This window comes from Camelus bactrianus, chromosome 20, assembly GCF_048773025.1.
Source record: "Camelus bactrianus isolate YW-2024 breed Bactrian camel chromosome 20, ASM4877302v1, whole genome shotgun sequence".
In the NCBI taxonomy this organism is placed as follows: domain Eukaryota; kingdom Metazoa; phylum Chordata; class Mammalia; order Artiodactyla; family Camelidae; genus Camelus; species Camelus bactrianus.
The window spans coordinates 13,814,787-13,832,364 of NC_133558.1; the positions used below are offsets into that span (position 1 = coordinate 13,814,787).

Sequence of the window (17,578 nt, forward strand, 5' to 3'; positions counted from 1 at the left end):
TTTGAGAGTCTGTGTTTGTAAAATGAAGTGAATCAAGGCTTCTGACATTTTCTAACATTTTCTAACAAGACAATTTAAAGCCTTTATCATATCTGGGTATAATTGGAGAACCCGAATTGAGTAATCAGGGACAAAGAAAAGGGCAAGGTCAACAGAGCTATTGGTTTGTTGTTTTCCTCAGTGTCACCAGCTAACTATATTTTGTCTTTCTTTGAAAAGCTGAATTATTATGGTAAGAACTTATCATTTTCCCCCATGAGGTAGTTATTTTAAAATGGCATTCTGTTTTCCCCTTAGACTAGAGGAGCGTTAACATTCTATTTTTAAATATTGAATATTAGCTACCTAGATTAGCCTCACATAGCAGAATTTAGTAAAGGTTGTTGCACTTAATTGTGCTTGTAGAGCCACTTACTGTAAAACACACTGACTTCATTGGTTGACTTAGCTTCTGAGGGATTTATGGGAAAAAAAAGAAGAAAAGATGAACTTCACCGATAGTAATCTAATCACAGGGATTACTAGTTGTCATTCAAAATTTAAAGTATAAAATGTTTTAAAAATATAAAAACCTGTAGAAACAGTTAAATGCACACACAGCGATTACCAGCTGTATCACACCCTAACATTTTATTATATTCAATTCAGACTTTTTTTTTAAATAAAGTAAGTATTACAATGTTGAAGCCTCCTGTGTGTATCCCTCTGTGATTCCATTTCCACTCACATCTCCTCTGGAGTTAATGATTGATGATTATTCCCATGATTTCCTTATTCCTTCTTTCCTCTTTTCCTGCCTCCTTCTAGATTGAATATTAGGATTCTTTGTTTTTTATCTCCACTATTGTGTTGTTAGTTATACCTTTTGTTTGATTGATCGGTGGTTGCTCTAGGGTTTAAATGCTCTACAGAGTAGTGGTCTGCTGGTAATGAATTGTCTAGCTTTGCTTGTCTAACATCTTTATTTTGCACTCGTGTTGGATAGCTGTTTTTCTGTTTTCACTGAATACAAAATTCTAGGACAGTTTTTCAGTGTTTTGAGGATGTCTCTCTGTTCCATTCTGGCTTATGTAGTTGCTGACAAGTTTTCTGCCATTTTTATCTCTGTGCCTGTGTACAGTGTCATCCCCATCCTCACTTGCTTTTAAATTTTCCTCTTTATTTAAAAAACCTATTTATAATGTGCTTTCGTGTGGTTTTCTTTATGTTTATTCTGCTGAGGTTGATTGAATTTCTTAAGTTTTTAGTTTATAGTTTTCATCAAATTTGGAAAAAATTCAGCCATTATTTTAGGAAATCTAATTATGTGTGTGCTAGTCGGCTTGGCATTGTTCTGTTCTCATTCTCAGTATTCTCTGCCTCTTTGCTTCAGCTTGGATAGTTTCTGTTACTGGGTCTTCAACTTCATCTTTAGAAGTTCCAGTAGGATCTTTTTTCTAAAATCTTCTGTTTATTTTCTCATCATGTTCATAGTTTTCAAACATGTGGACTACATTTACACTAGCTATTTTAATCTCCTTGGTCTGCTAATTTTATCATCTCTGTCATTTGTGACTCTGCTGCTATTGATTGATTTTTCTCTTGATCATAACCACAGTATGTTCTTGTCTGCGTGCCTGGTTATTTTTGTTTGGATGCCAGGCATTTTGAATTTCATGTTGAACATTGGGTTTTATTGTGTTCTTTTAAAGAGTTTTGGAGTTTGTTCTGCTTTAGGGTTAAATTATTTAAAATTAATTTGATTTTTTTTTTTTTGAGGCTTTCTTTTTAAGTTCTGTTATTATAGGTCCAAAGAAGCTTTCTGTCTAACACCAGCTTTTCTCTGCCACTAAGGTGGATTCCTTTTTAAGGGCTCTATCCAATGACTCATGCATTCTGAATTCTTTCTTTTGGCTTACATAACACAGGTTATTCCTGATTCTATACGACTTCAAGGAATTGTTTGTCCTACTGCTTTTCTATGATTCTTTCCCCAGCCTTGAGATTCAGTTTTCTCTTATGGATTCTCAGCCAGAAACTTGAGGGGGGCCCTCTGCTGTTTTTTTGATCTCTGTCTCTGTATATCTCTCTCGTTGATAATATTTAACCCTTTCTGAACTCCAATTTCTGTCTCCTCAGTCAGCAAGATCATCAGGCTCTGTTCGGATTCCCTTTTCTATGCTGTGGCCTAAAAAATGCCTCCAGGCAATAAGATGGGCATTCATGGGACTCACTTTACTTGCTTCTCTCAAAAACCGTAGTCCTGCACCGCTTTTTATTCCTTGTCTGATGGTGGTTGTTTCATACATTTTGTCAAATTTTCTAGTTGTTTATAACATTAAGGCAATTCTTGTAACACTTAATCCTTCATGTGTAGAAATGGAAGTCCTCACAATATTTCTTTCTGATTATAATTATATATTGTCATTAATATGGCCAGAGTCCACAGTTCATGCTGGATATTGTGCATTCCTTTACAGAAACAGGAATGTTGGTGGAGATAAATTTGATTAGCATAGCTTGGTCAAGTTATGGAGCTGGTTATTGGTATATGTGTTATTCTGTTTTAACATATATTAAAATTCCCTTTTATTAATACCACCTGCAAATATTTGTAGTGCTTTTTACTTAGAAATTTTAAATTGAAGAGGTAGTCAATTATTAAATCCTTGATATCTGGATTGTATATCAGACCTTTCTTCTTCTCCAGCTTCTCCATAAAACTTCTAAACTTTTTTTTAACATTTTTTATTGATTTATAATCATTTTACAATGTTGTGTCAAATTCCAGTGTGGAGCACAATTTTTCAGTTATACATGAACATATGTATATTCATTGTCACATTTTTTTCTCTGTGAGCTACCATAAGTTCTTGTGTATATTTCCCTGTGCTATACAGTATAATCTTGTTTATCTATTCTACAATTTTGAAATCCCATCTATCCCTTCCCACCCTCCACCCCCTTGGCAACTACAAGTTTGTATTCTATGTCTTTGAGTCCGTTTCTGTTTTGTATTTCTGCTTTGTTTGTTTTTGTTTTTGTTTTTATTCTTGTTTTTGTTTTTGTTTAGATTCCACATATGAGCGATCTCATATGGTATTTTTCTTTCTCTTTCTGGCTTACTTCACTTAGAACGACATTCTCCAGGAGCATCCATGTTGCTGCAAATGGCGTTACGTTGTCGGTTTTTATGGCTGAGTAGTATTCCATTGTATAAATATACCACCACTTCTTTATCCAGTCATCCGTTGATGGACATTTAGGCTCTCTCCATGTCTTGGCAAAACTTCTAAACTTTTGTGTATATTTTTGTCCTAGAATTGTACTGTACTCTTTCCTTATATGGAAACAGCTCTCACCTGTTTCCCTCATTTTTACTTTTTACTCACCAGAAAGCATAACTATATTCTGATGTCTGTGACATTATACATGGAAAGGGCACAAGACTTATACTTACAAGACTTTTTAAACTCGTCCATCTTTTGATAAGTTGCCAGTTATAGTTAAAAAGAGTAAAGCTGATGTGAATTATTCTATTTTTTTTTTTGAGAGAGGAGGGAGATAATTAGATTTATTTACTTAATTATTCTTTAAATGGAAGTGGTGGGGACTGAACCCAGGACGTCGTGCATGCTAAGCACGCACTCTACCACTGAGCTGTACCCTCCCCCCGAATTATTCTATTTTCATAATAGTTACTCGGAGTATGAGTGGTAGAGTCTTGAAGGCGAGCCTGTTTTACCTTTCCTTTTCCTGCCTCACAAGAGAGGATTCTCTTTACTTATTCTTATTTGTCCTTCTCTTTGAAATTGTAGCCTTGGTTCAGCATCTTTGAAGACTCTGAGTTTGTGGCAAATGTTGTTTTGTTGGACGTTGGTGTAAATGATGCCCAGTGATGGACTGGACCCCTGTAGCAGTACTGAGGCTTTGCTGGGTGGGAAGAAGGAAAAGAAGGCAACACTTCCGTTCCCTCTAGGTGCTGCCATCTAGAAAGCATAAATGTGTTACTGGTCTTGGGTTCCTTTTATTTGTTTCTATTTAAATATGTGAGTTTCGTTTCATGCATTTTGGCCAGGTATATAAATCCCCTCTCCAAAAAAAAAAAAAAAAAAGAGGGAAAGAAACTGATTTTTTGAAGAAAGACTGGACAGTGGTATTTCTTGTTTTTCCCTTTCCTTCCATTTCTTATATGCCAAATCTAGAGATTTGAGAATCCTGAAACTGCTTTGAATATTCATGAGCATGAGCATGAAAGTATCTTAAAACATGGAGTTACTGAGAGCATTCACTGACAGGTATAATACGCATCTTGGATATTCATCACATACAGTAGTTAATAGGTTATTGAAGTGTAATTTTTGCTCCCTTAGTCCTGCTCTGTGGGCTTGAGCCTCTTGCCACAACTTCTGTCACCAGTGGCTCCCATTTTACAGTTCTTTTTCACCACAAATCCCTCACCTACTTCACCCCAACCACACTGACCACTTTGTGGTTCCTTGGGAACTGTAAACATGCTCATGCTGGGTCTTTGCACTTAGAGTCCCTCTGCTTCAAGTGCTCTTCCTTTGGGTCACTGATCTGCATGGCTTACTACTTGGTTCATTCCAGCCTCGGGTCATCATGAACCTTCCGTGACTATTCCTTATCAGCAATAGTAATGTCCTTTCCCAACCACTTTATCACATGTTCCTTTTATTCTGCATTCATACATTTTATTAGTATTTACATTTACTCAACAGTGTATTCTTCATCTCTCAGTTTATTGTCTCTCACTTGAATAAATTTCATGAGGACAGGGATCTTGTCTCTGAGATATAGAACTGTGTCTGGCACATAATAATACTCAACAAGTACTTGCTGGTAGAAGAATGAGTGACAACAAGGACCTACAGTGGAGCACAGGAAACTATATGCAGTTTCTTGTAATAACATAATGGAAAAGAATCTGAAAAGAAAGTATATTTGCATATACATACATATATATATATATATATATATATATATATATATATATATATATATATATATATATATAAACAAACTGAACCACTTTGCTGTACACCTGAAACTAACATTATAAATCAACCACACTTCAATAAAAAAGAAAATTTATTAAAAGAAAAGAGCGAAAGAATCAATGAATGGGGGAGGGTATAGCTCAGTGGTAAAGTGCATGCTTATTTAGCATGCGTGAGGTCCTGGATTCAATCCCCAGTACCTCCATTAAAAATAAATAAATAAATAGATCTAATTATCTTGCCCCCCCCCCAAAATTTTTTTTTAAAAATTTTAAAAAAGAATCAATGAATGAATAATGTTACATTTGTCTGAAGACACTTAAACTGTGTACTCAATGCACCTTGACATTGAACATAAGAATATAATAGAAAATCAAAAACTGTGTTTGTTGTTTAAATACTTGAAATATTAATTTATATATTTTATATTCAAAGTCAGAATATCCTCCTTATAACTACAGGATTTCAGGTCGTATTTGACTGTAGATTTGGTGGAGGTCACTTTTGAGAAAGACCTTTTGGACCAGAAACTGTTAGTCATAAAAATGTTCTGGTCTATTTAAAATTTACGTTCTATTTTTTCTTCATTCTATAATTGAGTTCACTAGCCAAAATAACACAAAATCTTTTGCTTCGTTAGTTTCCTTTCCCCTCTACACTATTCTGTAGCCCTTTGAGTTTGTCTTGAAATCTAGATAAATTTCTGTCTGTCACCATGATCAGCTCATATTAATCTTTTCTGAGAACGGGTACTGTGTTGCAGGCATCTGGCCATCTTTTTTCCTCTTCCTCCTTCCTTTTATATCTGTACTGTTTGGACTGCTGGGAGTTAAGCCTGTTGTGATTTTTTTTTTTTTAAGACAAAACAACGTCTCTCCCCACTCCTACTGAACCACCAGCGGGTCCTTTCATGGACACGGCTGCCTGGATTCTCTCTAGGGGTGTTTAAAAAGCCTGCGTATGGAACAGAGCAGACTGGAATTAAGAGGATAAACGGAATCTGCCTCACTGAGGCTTATTGTAGATTTTGGAGACTGGGAAGTCGGATGCCTTGTTTGCAGAAAGCGGGTCATCCTTTTGTGGTGTTTGGTTTGCTTTTAGCTTTCCATTATTTCCAAATTCTTGTAGAAGTATGGAAATAAACAATCTTTTATCTGATTATGACCTTTCAAACGAAATGAATTACACAGGTTGTTTTTGTTTAGCAGCAACATCATCAGTTTCTGCCAGTAACTGTTTTCCTGTGTGTGACTGTACTCCTGGATGTCTGGATGCTCTGGAAATACTGTCTGTTAACTCTTATTATTAAAGCACTAAAAAAGATCATTTTAAAGCTTCATTGTTTTATGGATACTTGATCCATCTGAACTTAGGTGCAAGTGGAAAATCTGTCCTTTAAATAAAAAGATGGTTTATATTCGCTTGCTGTGTTGTCCCACCACCACTATAGGGTACTAGGGAACATTAGGCAAAATTGCTTAGAATTGAAGAGACTACGCAACACACTTTGCAACATTCAAGCTGCATTTTCATATTGTCCAAAGAAAATTCATGTTGCTATTGCCTTATTGCCTAATGCAGAACCTAATACACTCCTGTGTATACTGTGTGTGTGTGTATGCACACATGTACATACAGACACATTTACATATACACGTGTGGGAACAAGTCCATTGTTAGCTGAATTAAACGTAATGGGTCATTTTTACCGAACGCAATCTTATTAACTACATTGATTGATGGAACCAAGTTTATTGAGTGCTTCCTCTGTGCTGTGCACCACAGTAGGTCCTAGGCCTAGTGTATTTGTAACGTTTCTGCATCTCTGCCTGGGAGATGCTTGCATCCTATCGGGAGACACACAATTAATCCAGTAATTACGAGGCATTGTGGCCCAGAATTTTGCACAAGATGCTTGGAAGCACAGGAGAGGAGCATCTAAATTAGTTTGGTTGGTCAAAAAAGTTTCTTGGACGAGGTATTCATTATGCAAAGAAGAGTGGAAGGATCTTAGAGGGAGCAGCATATGCCAAAGCAGAGTTCTGACTACAGTGTCGTCCAGTGTCAGATTTGCCTGGGGGAGTGGTTGTGTTGTGAGAATGTCAGGAAGAATGTTCTCGACTTCAGAAGCTATATGCTGGCATATTTAGGGGTAAAGTGCTATGATGTCTGCAACTAATTCTCACATGAGTCAAAAAAAAACCATGTATTTGTGAATGTGGAGAGTGCTCAGCAGTGTGACAGAATGTCATTCATGGGTCTAGGTGTAGGAGGTACAGGTATTCATTATAGTCCTTGAAACTTTTCTTTAAATTTAACATTGTTCAAAAAAAAGGAAAAAGACCTTCAGGTCACAAGTAAACTTTTTTTTAAGTTTGAAAAAGTAGTATAAACATGATATAATTGAAGAATTAGCCAATAAATAATTGTCTTCTATGGTGGCCTGTTACCTGGGTATTTGTCAGTGATTGTTGCTCTTTAAAAGATAGCCTTGATTAATCTGCTAGGGGGCTATCCTTAATAAAACTGTTATTTAAGTCATTTTTTGTCTAAAAGGAAAATGTAAAACCGTTGAGTGTCCAGTAATAGGATCAGAAGGGACCTAAGGAGAGTTCTGTTGTCTAATTCACTATTAAATGAATACGCTAAACACGTCAAAGCCTGACTATCTGTATTATTGTAAGTGTTGCTGTTGAAGAAGTTTCCGTGACCTTTCTAGTGTTTAGGCAGAGGGTCATATTCATTTCTAAATTGCCCAAGATTATTTTTTAAGGAGAAAGCACCCATGAAAATTGAGTAACTATACTCTGTGACCCTTAAAAGAGAGAATGGGGAATTAAGAGCAGAGAATGTAATGGATATTAAATAAACATAACAAATAATGTATATTTAATTCATATTATTTATTGGCCATAGAAGGAAATGGAGGATGAAGGCTGGAGTGGGTGGTGGGGAAAGACTAGGGGATGGAATTGGCGAAGGAGGGGAAAGGCCAGGCTGGTAATGGAGAGTACAGGACAGAAGCGGGGAGAGAGCACATCTTCTGAGGAAGGAAGAGTTCGCAGATTTTGAGGTGATCTCTTTCTATTATGTCTAGTTGATGTGGCTTTTCTTGCCATCTGGTGTGTTTTAACTATTGATCCCATTAATCACTGTTTACAGTTTTTATATTTTTACAATCTGTATTTTTAGAGGCTCTACTCATAATGGAATAATTGAAACAACTTATTATGGTGGAAATTTTCCCCAATGATAAAGCAAAAGCTAGTAGAGAACTATCACTTCTGACCAGATGAAATCAATCTTCACCCATATTTTAATTTGTTACAATGAAGCTCATACACAGGAGAAGTTATAGTAAGTCATAATCTTTTGAAATTGAGTTTTGGCAAAGTGTGTTTTTTCAGAAAGGATTTTTTTTTTGTCATGAGACTTATATTAGTGAGAATATTATCTTTCTTTTATTATTAACCTTTTATGTCTTCTACTTTTTCCATCCTCTGCCATCTCAAATTACTGTGGAGCAGAGATCAGAATCCAGCTGTCGAGGTTGCTCTCCATTCAGAGAAAAATAGCATTTCAACCATAGGCTGATTTATAATTACTTGAGTAAAATGAAAATGGACTCCAATAACTAAACTTTTTAAAGAGTTTTCCCTCGTAAGATGCATTTCATTTCTTCTTAGTATTTGCTGCTTTTTTAAATGCCAATATTAGTACAGCAGCAGAATGATAGGTGATCTTACGAACCTAATGCTCGGTAGAAAAGTCTGACTGAATAATTTAAGCAACATGAACAAAAGTCAGGTAGATGAAGTTTTAGGAAATGGTAAGATTTCTCCTTGGATGCTTAAAAAAAGCTCCTTTCTGTCTCCCACTTTTCTACCCACCACTTTCTTTTTTTGCACATATTTATTTTTACAGGCATGGGAGTTTTCACTGGGCATTCACTCCTCTTATCTCAGTTCTTCCTGCCTGCTTCTCCTTTTCATTTTCATGTGTTTGTTTTTCTGACACGTATTAATCAAAATCCATGTTATAGTGCAGACTGAATCTATCTCACTGGGGTTGACGTCATATCCACTTCAAGCCCGCCCAGTCCACCCTTCATTTTGGTTTCTAAAGCTGTGTTCTCCAGGACCCACCCCTCCACCATCACCCCTGAGAAGGATGTGTGTGAAGTTCCCAGGATGTCTGTCAGTGTCCTCTTGCCAGCTCCTGAGTCATAGCCAGTCTTAGGTCACAGAAGTTGAATGATGATTACATATCGGTCACGAACTGGAAGAGCTGCGGGGCACATAGTAGGTAATAAATGTTTGATGGACGAAGAAAGAAATGAAGGTGCAAAGGAACATAGCTCATAACTGAAGTCCTGTTGGAATGAAGGTGCTTAGGGCAAGCACTCTGACCATAAGTATAGCCAGTTAAGTGTGCAGCCAGAAGCATGCATGTGTCCCAATATCCATTTGTGGTTACAGACTGCAGCCTTCAGCTCCCTGGTGAATTCATCTGCAAGCTGACCTGATGGGAACGGCTTGCACTATGAATAATCACAATGCTTCCCAGAGAAAAGGATGTCAGGCGTGGGGATTCCACATGGAGCTTCTCTTTTACTACGAAATGGCTCTCTGTATCCTAACCACGTGAGGGATCAGCTCTCATTAGAATCTGTGCTTGAAACAGAACCTTACAAAACCTGAACTTTCTCACATTAAGAGCAGAATCATCTCTGACAAATTTTTGGATTGAATTGACAAGGCACGGTTCTCCTAAAGTCCAAGGATTTCACGTTTTGCACCAGTTTTCTCATTTCCTTGTGTTTTAGAGCAGGCTGCTATTAGAGCATTTTAGTGGCCTTGATCTTGGAGACGTCAAGACCGTTATTCCTGTTGTTGCTGATTTAGTGTCACAGCTGCTTCCTCTTTATGTGATTTAATTTGAAGTTTCAGCCCACCAGGGGGCTATTGGTCCCCACCTATGCAGCTTCAAGAGCTGGCTGCTGTTTTCTGCAGGGATGTTATGTTATTTCCATTCCTATTCATAGAGGTTTTTCCCCTCCTGTATTCATCTAGCAGCAGCAAGGCACTGTTCCAGGAACTTGCTCTCTCTACATAAGGCGTAACGTGGAACCATTTGGATGGAAAAATTATAAATTAAAATTATTCTGTTCATTTTAAAATATTCATATTGTGTTGCTCAAATGCCAGTAACTGGAAAATCATGGATAATGTCCTGTTTTTATAACCTCTTTCAGAGCGTTTTAAAATCCATTTATGTTGTTACTTAGCCATTTCTTTTCCTGGAGTGGATTTTGTGATAAGATTTTTTAAAAAGGGGGGGTTGTCTGAGTCCAGTGTATGATGGCATATGTAATATTAAGATACAGATGATACCACTAATTGCAACCTATTTTTTAATAGAAAAATATTTACTCCGAGTATAGAAAATATTTATAAAACTACAAAGCTACAGAAACAGCTGTGGACATTCTGGGTTATGTATTTTGAGGTTAAAACTTTTTAATAAATGATTAAAACTAAGTAAAGCTTTATTAATTTTGGAAACTACATCTTTAAATTAAGAAAACCCATCTATTCATATCAGTACTGATTTTCATACTAAAATTATCGCTGACTTTTAAAACGGAGCTGTTTTTTTGATGTCTCCTGTTCTTTAATTAGGGAAAAGTAAATTTTATTTCTGTTCCTGTATTTTCCATGTCGATATGGGTGTCAGTGAGAATATGCTTGTCTCAGAGAGATAGTCAAGTGGGGAAAAGTGAACACGTTTCTATGTAGGTTGGCTAGTCTTTTTGATAAAATAAATATATCTCTTATTCTAAAGGAAAGCATACTGATTGGAGATCTTAACTTCAGTATAAATTTTTCCACCTCAGTGGAACATGTTAAAGAGAGTGAAGATCTTTCCTTTTTGCTTTTTTATTCTGTAAGTTTTAAGTTCACGTTCACATGGATGCCGTGTGTTTTATTTGTTGTCTCTCTTGGTTAGGAATATTTAAATGTACTTTTGAAATTCTTCTGTTCTGTCAACTAAACCCAGTTTAAAATTATAATTTTAGGACTCTTCCTAGAAACTATACTTTTGGTTCAGGCTGGCGTCTTTGTGTGCCGTGTGTGTGTGTGTGTGTGTGTGTGTGTGTGTGTTGAGATTCTTCAGAAGCAACAAATCACGTTAGGACGAACAAATTTCACAGGCCCAATTCATTGTTTTGGCCTTGTGAATCATTTGGCCGTTTAAAACAGGCTAATCCTTTTTTTATTCCCCTTATGAAATTCTTTTTTTTTTAATCCTTTAATTGAATATGCACTCAGAAAAGTTCTGTATGCCATGAAAACTTGGGTGGCTCTTGCTAACTCTGCTTTATTTATGTTAAATACTAGGTTATCCAGAAGTATTTCTTTTCGATTTTTGAAAGACTGTTATTGCAGGCTGAACTGTTTGAAGTCAGGATTCTTTATAAAAACGATAACAGTAAAACATATATCCATTTTCCTAAAGTCTGATTGATGGAATATAGGGTGCAACCTGTCCTATTTTTAGTAAACGAGTTTTCTAACACAAATACTTCATTTATAAAGCAGCCAGCTCCTTTGAATGCAGCAATACAGTGCAGTCTATTCCTAATTGAATAAAGACAACAAATGAGCATAGTTACTGCAGGAGAAATGGGTACCTTATAATTAATAATACGTGAGTTAAAGCTTAACTACACTTGACATTTTTCCTTGGGTTAGTGACAGACTGATGAGTGAGTTAACTGTTGATAGTACCTTTCCTGTGGAGTGACTGTTTTTAGTTCTGGGGCTTATGCTGTTCATTAAAATAGGTATTCTCTGTGCTGGGGCTAAAGCTTTAGTCTTGATCAGAGTGCTCTGGAGGAACTGATTGGCTGTGAATGTTAATCACTCCATAGGATACACTGATAATTGACAGCATTGTTGTTACTCTCTGGTGTTCATAAAATGAACTTAATAACCCAGTGTCACTGTGGGATAAGCTGCTTTTTCTCTGCAATTGAATACCCAGGCTGCCTGCATAATAGTGTTGAGAAATACTGCATTAGAAAGGGTGAGCAGCTGTGTGATGAAGGCAACAGCTCTGCAACAGATTTGTTAATTATCTCCTTTGATTCACAGAGGGCGTTTGTGAGATATGGTTGACCAGCGAAGACACAGGGGCTTATGGCAGAGATATTGGCACCAGTCTCCCCACACTACTGTGGAAGCTGGTTGAAGTGATTCCAGAGGGAGCAATGCTGAGGCTTGGCATGACAAATCCGCCCTATATTTTAGAGCATCTGGAGGTAAGGAGAAGCACCCCATTTCCCTGCTGACACAGACACGAACCATTCCGGACAGTGTGGCAGCCTCAGCACCGTCACATGTGCTTCACTTAAAACCACAGTCACGTTTTGTGTGTGGTCCCACGTGACCAAGAATGGATAGAGAATTTCAAGTCCCCTTCTTTGTCAGTCTGCACGTCTTGTTTTCACTTCCTCACTGTTGACTAATGTTGCCGAGGTTTTCCAGTATTTGCCATCTTGTCACAGTTCTTCGTTTCTTTGCAGCCCTTCAGTTTTCCATTGCATAAATTGGCCCCAATTCCTCCACTTATAACCCTTGTCTGTTTCAGGACTGCTAATACGTTGCATTGATTTTGCAGCCAACTGTGAGCGTTGCATTATCTGAAATTAGCCCCACCTACAAGGATACTGTGCTGTAAAGTTTAAGGACGTTTTAAATTTCACCCCTTTGTCTGGGGATAGTTAAGGGCGAAGTGAAATCAAAGAGACGTAGAGCTCAGTATTCTTCCACTTGGTTGTCTTGTGCTCACAATGAAAAAGGGGTTATGATGATGTGAGAGCCCTGGCATCAGTTTTATACCTTCCGTGGATCAGGATGCCTCCCTTCAAGTAGCTTATCTTTAAACTAAAAAAGTGGACGTGTGTGCAAGTAACTGTGATACTTGATGACAAATGACACAATAAATATGAGCAAAGAATATGGACAAGGGAGCATCCATTAAAATGGAAGGATGCTAGGATCCATGAGTGTTATTTGAGAAATAAGATTATTATTTAATATTAGGCTCATAGTTAAGGATAAGAAATCTCATAAATGCCATTAAAAAGTCATGTGCCAAGTATGGAAACAAGTCACATATTTTTAATCAGCTGTGTTCTTTGCAGTTAGTTTGTGCAGAAAAACAACATTGCAAAATTCTAAAAGCAAGTATAGTGACTGAAATTTAATGCATAAATGTGCATGAATGCTCAAAGATTTAAAAGATTGTTTCTGTTGATCTGAAGGCTTATACTTGTTGAGGTTGTTGCTGAAAAGCCACTCTAATCTCAACAATGTGTTTTAGAAGGAAAACAGAGTTGATCGCAATCTGATCGTTAATTAGGAATCTGTAATGAAGAAATTTAGAAATTTCAATTTTGTTACTCACATTTTCCCAGCCAGATCCTACACAGATGCATGTGATTTATATGTTAACTTTGGTACTTTGGACAATGTAGGACAATTATGATTTGCTATTTAAAAATTAAGTTGCAAGCATGTCAATTTTTACATAACCCTCTGACTCAACACTTGGAAAAGCAAAAGATTCTCTGTAAAAATCAAATATGCTAAGAGCTGTAGCAGTCCTGGGATGTTTGTGGTAAGTGTGAGGCCCGCATCATGAAGCCCAGGAGATGTGCTCATGTATGGTTGGTAGGAAGACAAGGAAGCCCTGCCAGTACACAGCTGATAACGTGCCAGTTTCTATGGATTAAAAAAGTCTCATCAAGGATCAAGGGAACATGAGTAGCTAGAGTCAGAGAAGTTAAGGTGGGAAGTAAACACAAGGGGGAAAAATCATGTATTGGCTCTGAGATGAGTAACCTAGTTCATCTTAGGATAAATTCAGCACTTAAATTAATTGCAAGATTGCAAAACTTAATGTCGTCTTTATTGCAAACCCTAATGCTCAGTACCCAACGCAGTACTGGAGTTGTTGACCTCTGAATAGATGCTCCAGAAGAACTTCTAAAAATCAACAGAAGGTGCACTTTACTTGGAAAAGCACCAGGTGTTTGGTTCATAGATTGTGGTTAGAGTGATAACAAGTTCTGATTGTCATAGCATTAGCTTGTTAACATTCTTGCTTTAAGACATCTGTAACGTTGGCCTTCCCTCCTACATCGTCATCTTCACGAGGCAAGGACCTAGTCGTTTCTGTCTCCAGACCTGCCCGACCCAGTAGTCGCCCAGTAAATGAATGCATAAAATGATGGATAAAGGAAGAGGCTTCTTTGTGAAATAAATTGTAAAGCCCACTGTAGTCTTGAACTTTGATGCCTTAACCTTGTGGCCAGAAGAGGCAACACCAGATGACCAAGTAAATGAGCCTCGAGGGTGAGGTTTGTCCCAAAGAAAACTACCCATTTCTCTGCACTTGATAAGCAGGGAGTAATCCAGTCCCCCTGGACCACACCAAAGGAAAAAGCAGTCCAGAGGAAACAGAGCCAAATGAAACAAATGAGCAAAAGTGTACAAGAATCAAAGACCTAGACATCTGGAAGCAGGAGCTTTTCAAGTCTTCCTTGGTCGCTTTGATAGGATTTGCACACTTTGTTGGTTCTTCTCATCCTCCTCTTATCGGGAGAGCCTTGAGCCTGCAATGTTCCACAAACACACCCTTCTGTACCAGGAAAGGTACCTGAGCTCCACAGCACCCCTGGCTTCCAGGTGTGAAAAAGAACATTCGGAAAGGGAGCCCCCCCAGGGAGCCTCACCCACCAGTGCATGCTGTTTCCCCATTTTCCTCTCGCTAAGCTTAGACCACTCTGCAGAAATTACTTGACTTATCTAAAGTGCTGAAGAGAGATCATCAATAAAAAAAAAAGGAAACAGGAGAAAAGATGAAAACAAGGGGAAAAAGTAACACCAGTGAATGACAGGTGGTGTGTTTTTTTTTTTTTTTTAAACGTAGGAATAGAAGGAAGCCACTCTTGAGAGCTACTTGGAAGCTGTGAGTGAGTGTCCTGGAGAATTGTACTGATAGGAGCCAGCCTTCTTGTGTTTCTGGAAGATGCTTCATCCTGCAGACTTCAATTACAGAGCCTTCAGCTGGCTGCGCTCCTTCCTCTTCATTTTATTCTCTCCACTTTCACCTGACTCTTGAATTTTTTTTCATCTCTTTTACCAGTTTTTTTTTTAACTGAACAGTTTAAAGGGGAAATCATTTAAAGGAGAATACCAGAGTTTCTATCATTATTTAAACGTATGACGAGGAAAGTTAGATCTGTTGAAAATACGTTTTCTTAAATCTTCCTAAGAACAGAAGATGCATATTACACTTAATACAGGATGCACGTTTAAGTTCTAATCGAGAGCCTGGCGTTATGTGTGGCACTTTGTTATAGCAGATGCTGAATAAAGGTGTAATGAATACAAGGAAGGGAGGGAGAATTCTTAATCCCTATCAGGCAGGCAGGTCAAGTATCTGATTGGAACGTCTACAAACCTATTTTTAACTTGTCACTGCCTTAAAAACAATATGAGATTTATTTTAAATGACGATATAGCTGACAAAGATACCTCAAACGTGTGTATATTTGGTGGGAAAACACCCTGCAACTGAAGAAACAAAATGATAACCTTATCTAATACTTACTAAATTTGGATATGAGGTAGAAACAATAGATAAAACAGTAGATTTAAAAAGCTTTTATTGCCTCATTTTAAGTCTGTGATGCCTCTTGATTACCCTTAGGATAAAGAGCTCTCGCTCACGACCTACAGGGTCCTCAAGATGCTTCTTCCATTACATCTCTGTTCTCTCTTCCCTTTACTACCCTTATGATGCTTCCTATGTAGCTTGCATTTTTTAAAACCATTTCATACTCCTGCTATGTTTACTCTAACTTTTTCCCATTTCACACTCACCACATGACAGTTGGTGGTCCTGAGTTAATCAGATATACTAATATTTGCTACTACTTATGTTGACTAATATCTTGCCCCTGTAGTGGCAAATAAGAGACACTTGCCCTCTGTGTTTGCTTTCCTGTTGATATCGCTGAGATAATAATGCTGGCATATTTCTTTTTAATGAACTCTGACCTTCTAGGTGGAGCAGCTTGTGAATTTGATTACTCGTGAAACTACCTTGCTTAGTTTTGCCTTCTGAGTTGTAGGTATCCACAGCTAAAATATTAGTTCAGACTGAACATAATGCATATGAACCCACCAAGGGGTGATGTGGCCAGTGACAGTGATACAATGGTTACTGGTAACCAGGCACCAGAAAACACTGGGAACTTTTTCCCAGACTTTGTAATAGAATCGTAATAAGACCAGTACAATTTCTCAGGTTCCTGTTATTTTCTAGAAACCATGTGACTTGCTTTATACACTTCATGTCTTTTCCTTCTTAAAATCAGCTAGCCATATAGAAATTATTATCCTTATTTCATTGATTGAGAAGCCAAGTCTTAGCAAGCTTTAATAATTGGCCAAATTGCATAACGAATTGACAGCTGAACTCGTTTCTAATCTTGTCTGACTTAAAATGCTTTCTCCTATACTGCGTCTTCCACGAGACCGTCCCAGATTCCTTCCATGCTGTCAGGCGCTGTCCAGCGTATCTCTGTCGGCACTCATCCTGGTGCCTCAGGACTACTTATTTACATTTAAATCCCACAAAACTGTTATCTTTAGGGAGAGGCTGTATCGTATCCTTGGTCTTTGCATTTCAGCGCCTGTGATAACATGCGCTTAATAAATGTGTGTGGAGTGATGTGATGGCTCTAAGTTGAGCTGTTCGTTGACTGTGTGTCTTATATATCCTGAGCTGTCTTCATATCCGGGCTGAGCATCTCGTTTTAGAAGAGTTTGTGGATGATTGTCACATGTGTTCCTCACTTATGAGTCACACTTCTGTGGAGCTGTTCTGGACGGTGGGGGCGGGATCCATCTAAGGGATGTGTTTTAGTTATTCGCCCTGCTGAAGTATCACAGTGATAGTATCTTTAGGACTACCTACAGCAAATGAGGTCATTGTCTGATTATTGAGCTTGTAGATTATCTAGGCTCTTAGCCTCTCTCTTCTCCTTCCTGCTTCTTAGCTTTCACTGCTTTTTATAATCTCCATCGGGGAAGTCAGCAGTGGCTGGAAAAGGAGGAGAAATTAAAATCAGGCAGTTTGTCTTGTTTTTCGTTTTATGGGTTGGCTGGTAGGGAAAAGATATTAAAGCTATTGACCAGTAAGGGATATGGGAATTATCAGTGGATTTTATTTATCAGAGCTGTTCTGGTTCTCTGTGTGTTATGAATAATTTAAAAGAACTGTTGTCTTTCTTTTAGATTCCTGTGTGTCTTAAATTCATATCAGAATTTCAGTGCATCACTTACAGCCTGGTCCAGAGAGAGCAAGTTGATTAATCTGGAGTGCAAATGCTTGATATTAAGGACTTTTCCTACACTCACAATATGAATAAAGCAAATTGGTTATCTTTTAACTTATTACTATATTCTGTAAAATATTGCTGAAACATATTGACACATATA

At 37.6% G+C, this 17,578-nt stretch overlaps 1 protein-coding gene across 7 annotated transcripts in view; it reads left to right on the plus strand.

The window, feature by feature from the left end:
- Positions 1-17,578, plus strand: part of CDKAL1 (CDKAL1 threonylcarbamoyladenosine tRNA methylthiotransferase) — a 721,370-nt gene that overhangs the window by 310,740 nt on the left and 393,052 nt on the right. For all 7 annotated transcript variants that reach the window (XR_012500987.1, XM_010974252.3, XM_010974251.3 and 4 more), the window contains one exon: positions 12,158-12,324. Coding sequence is in view for 6 of the 7 variants with exons in the window: in XM_010974252.3 (XP_010972554.2) it covers positions 12,158-12,324 (167 nt within the window). In the remaining variant the exon portion in view is untranslated. The remainder of the gene's footprint in view (positions 1-12,157; positions 12,325-17,578) is intronic.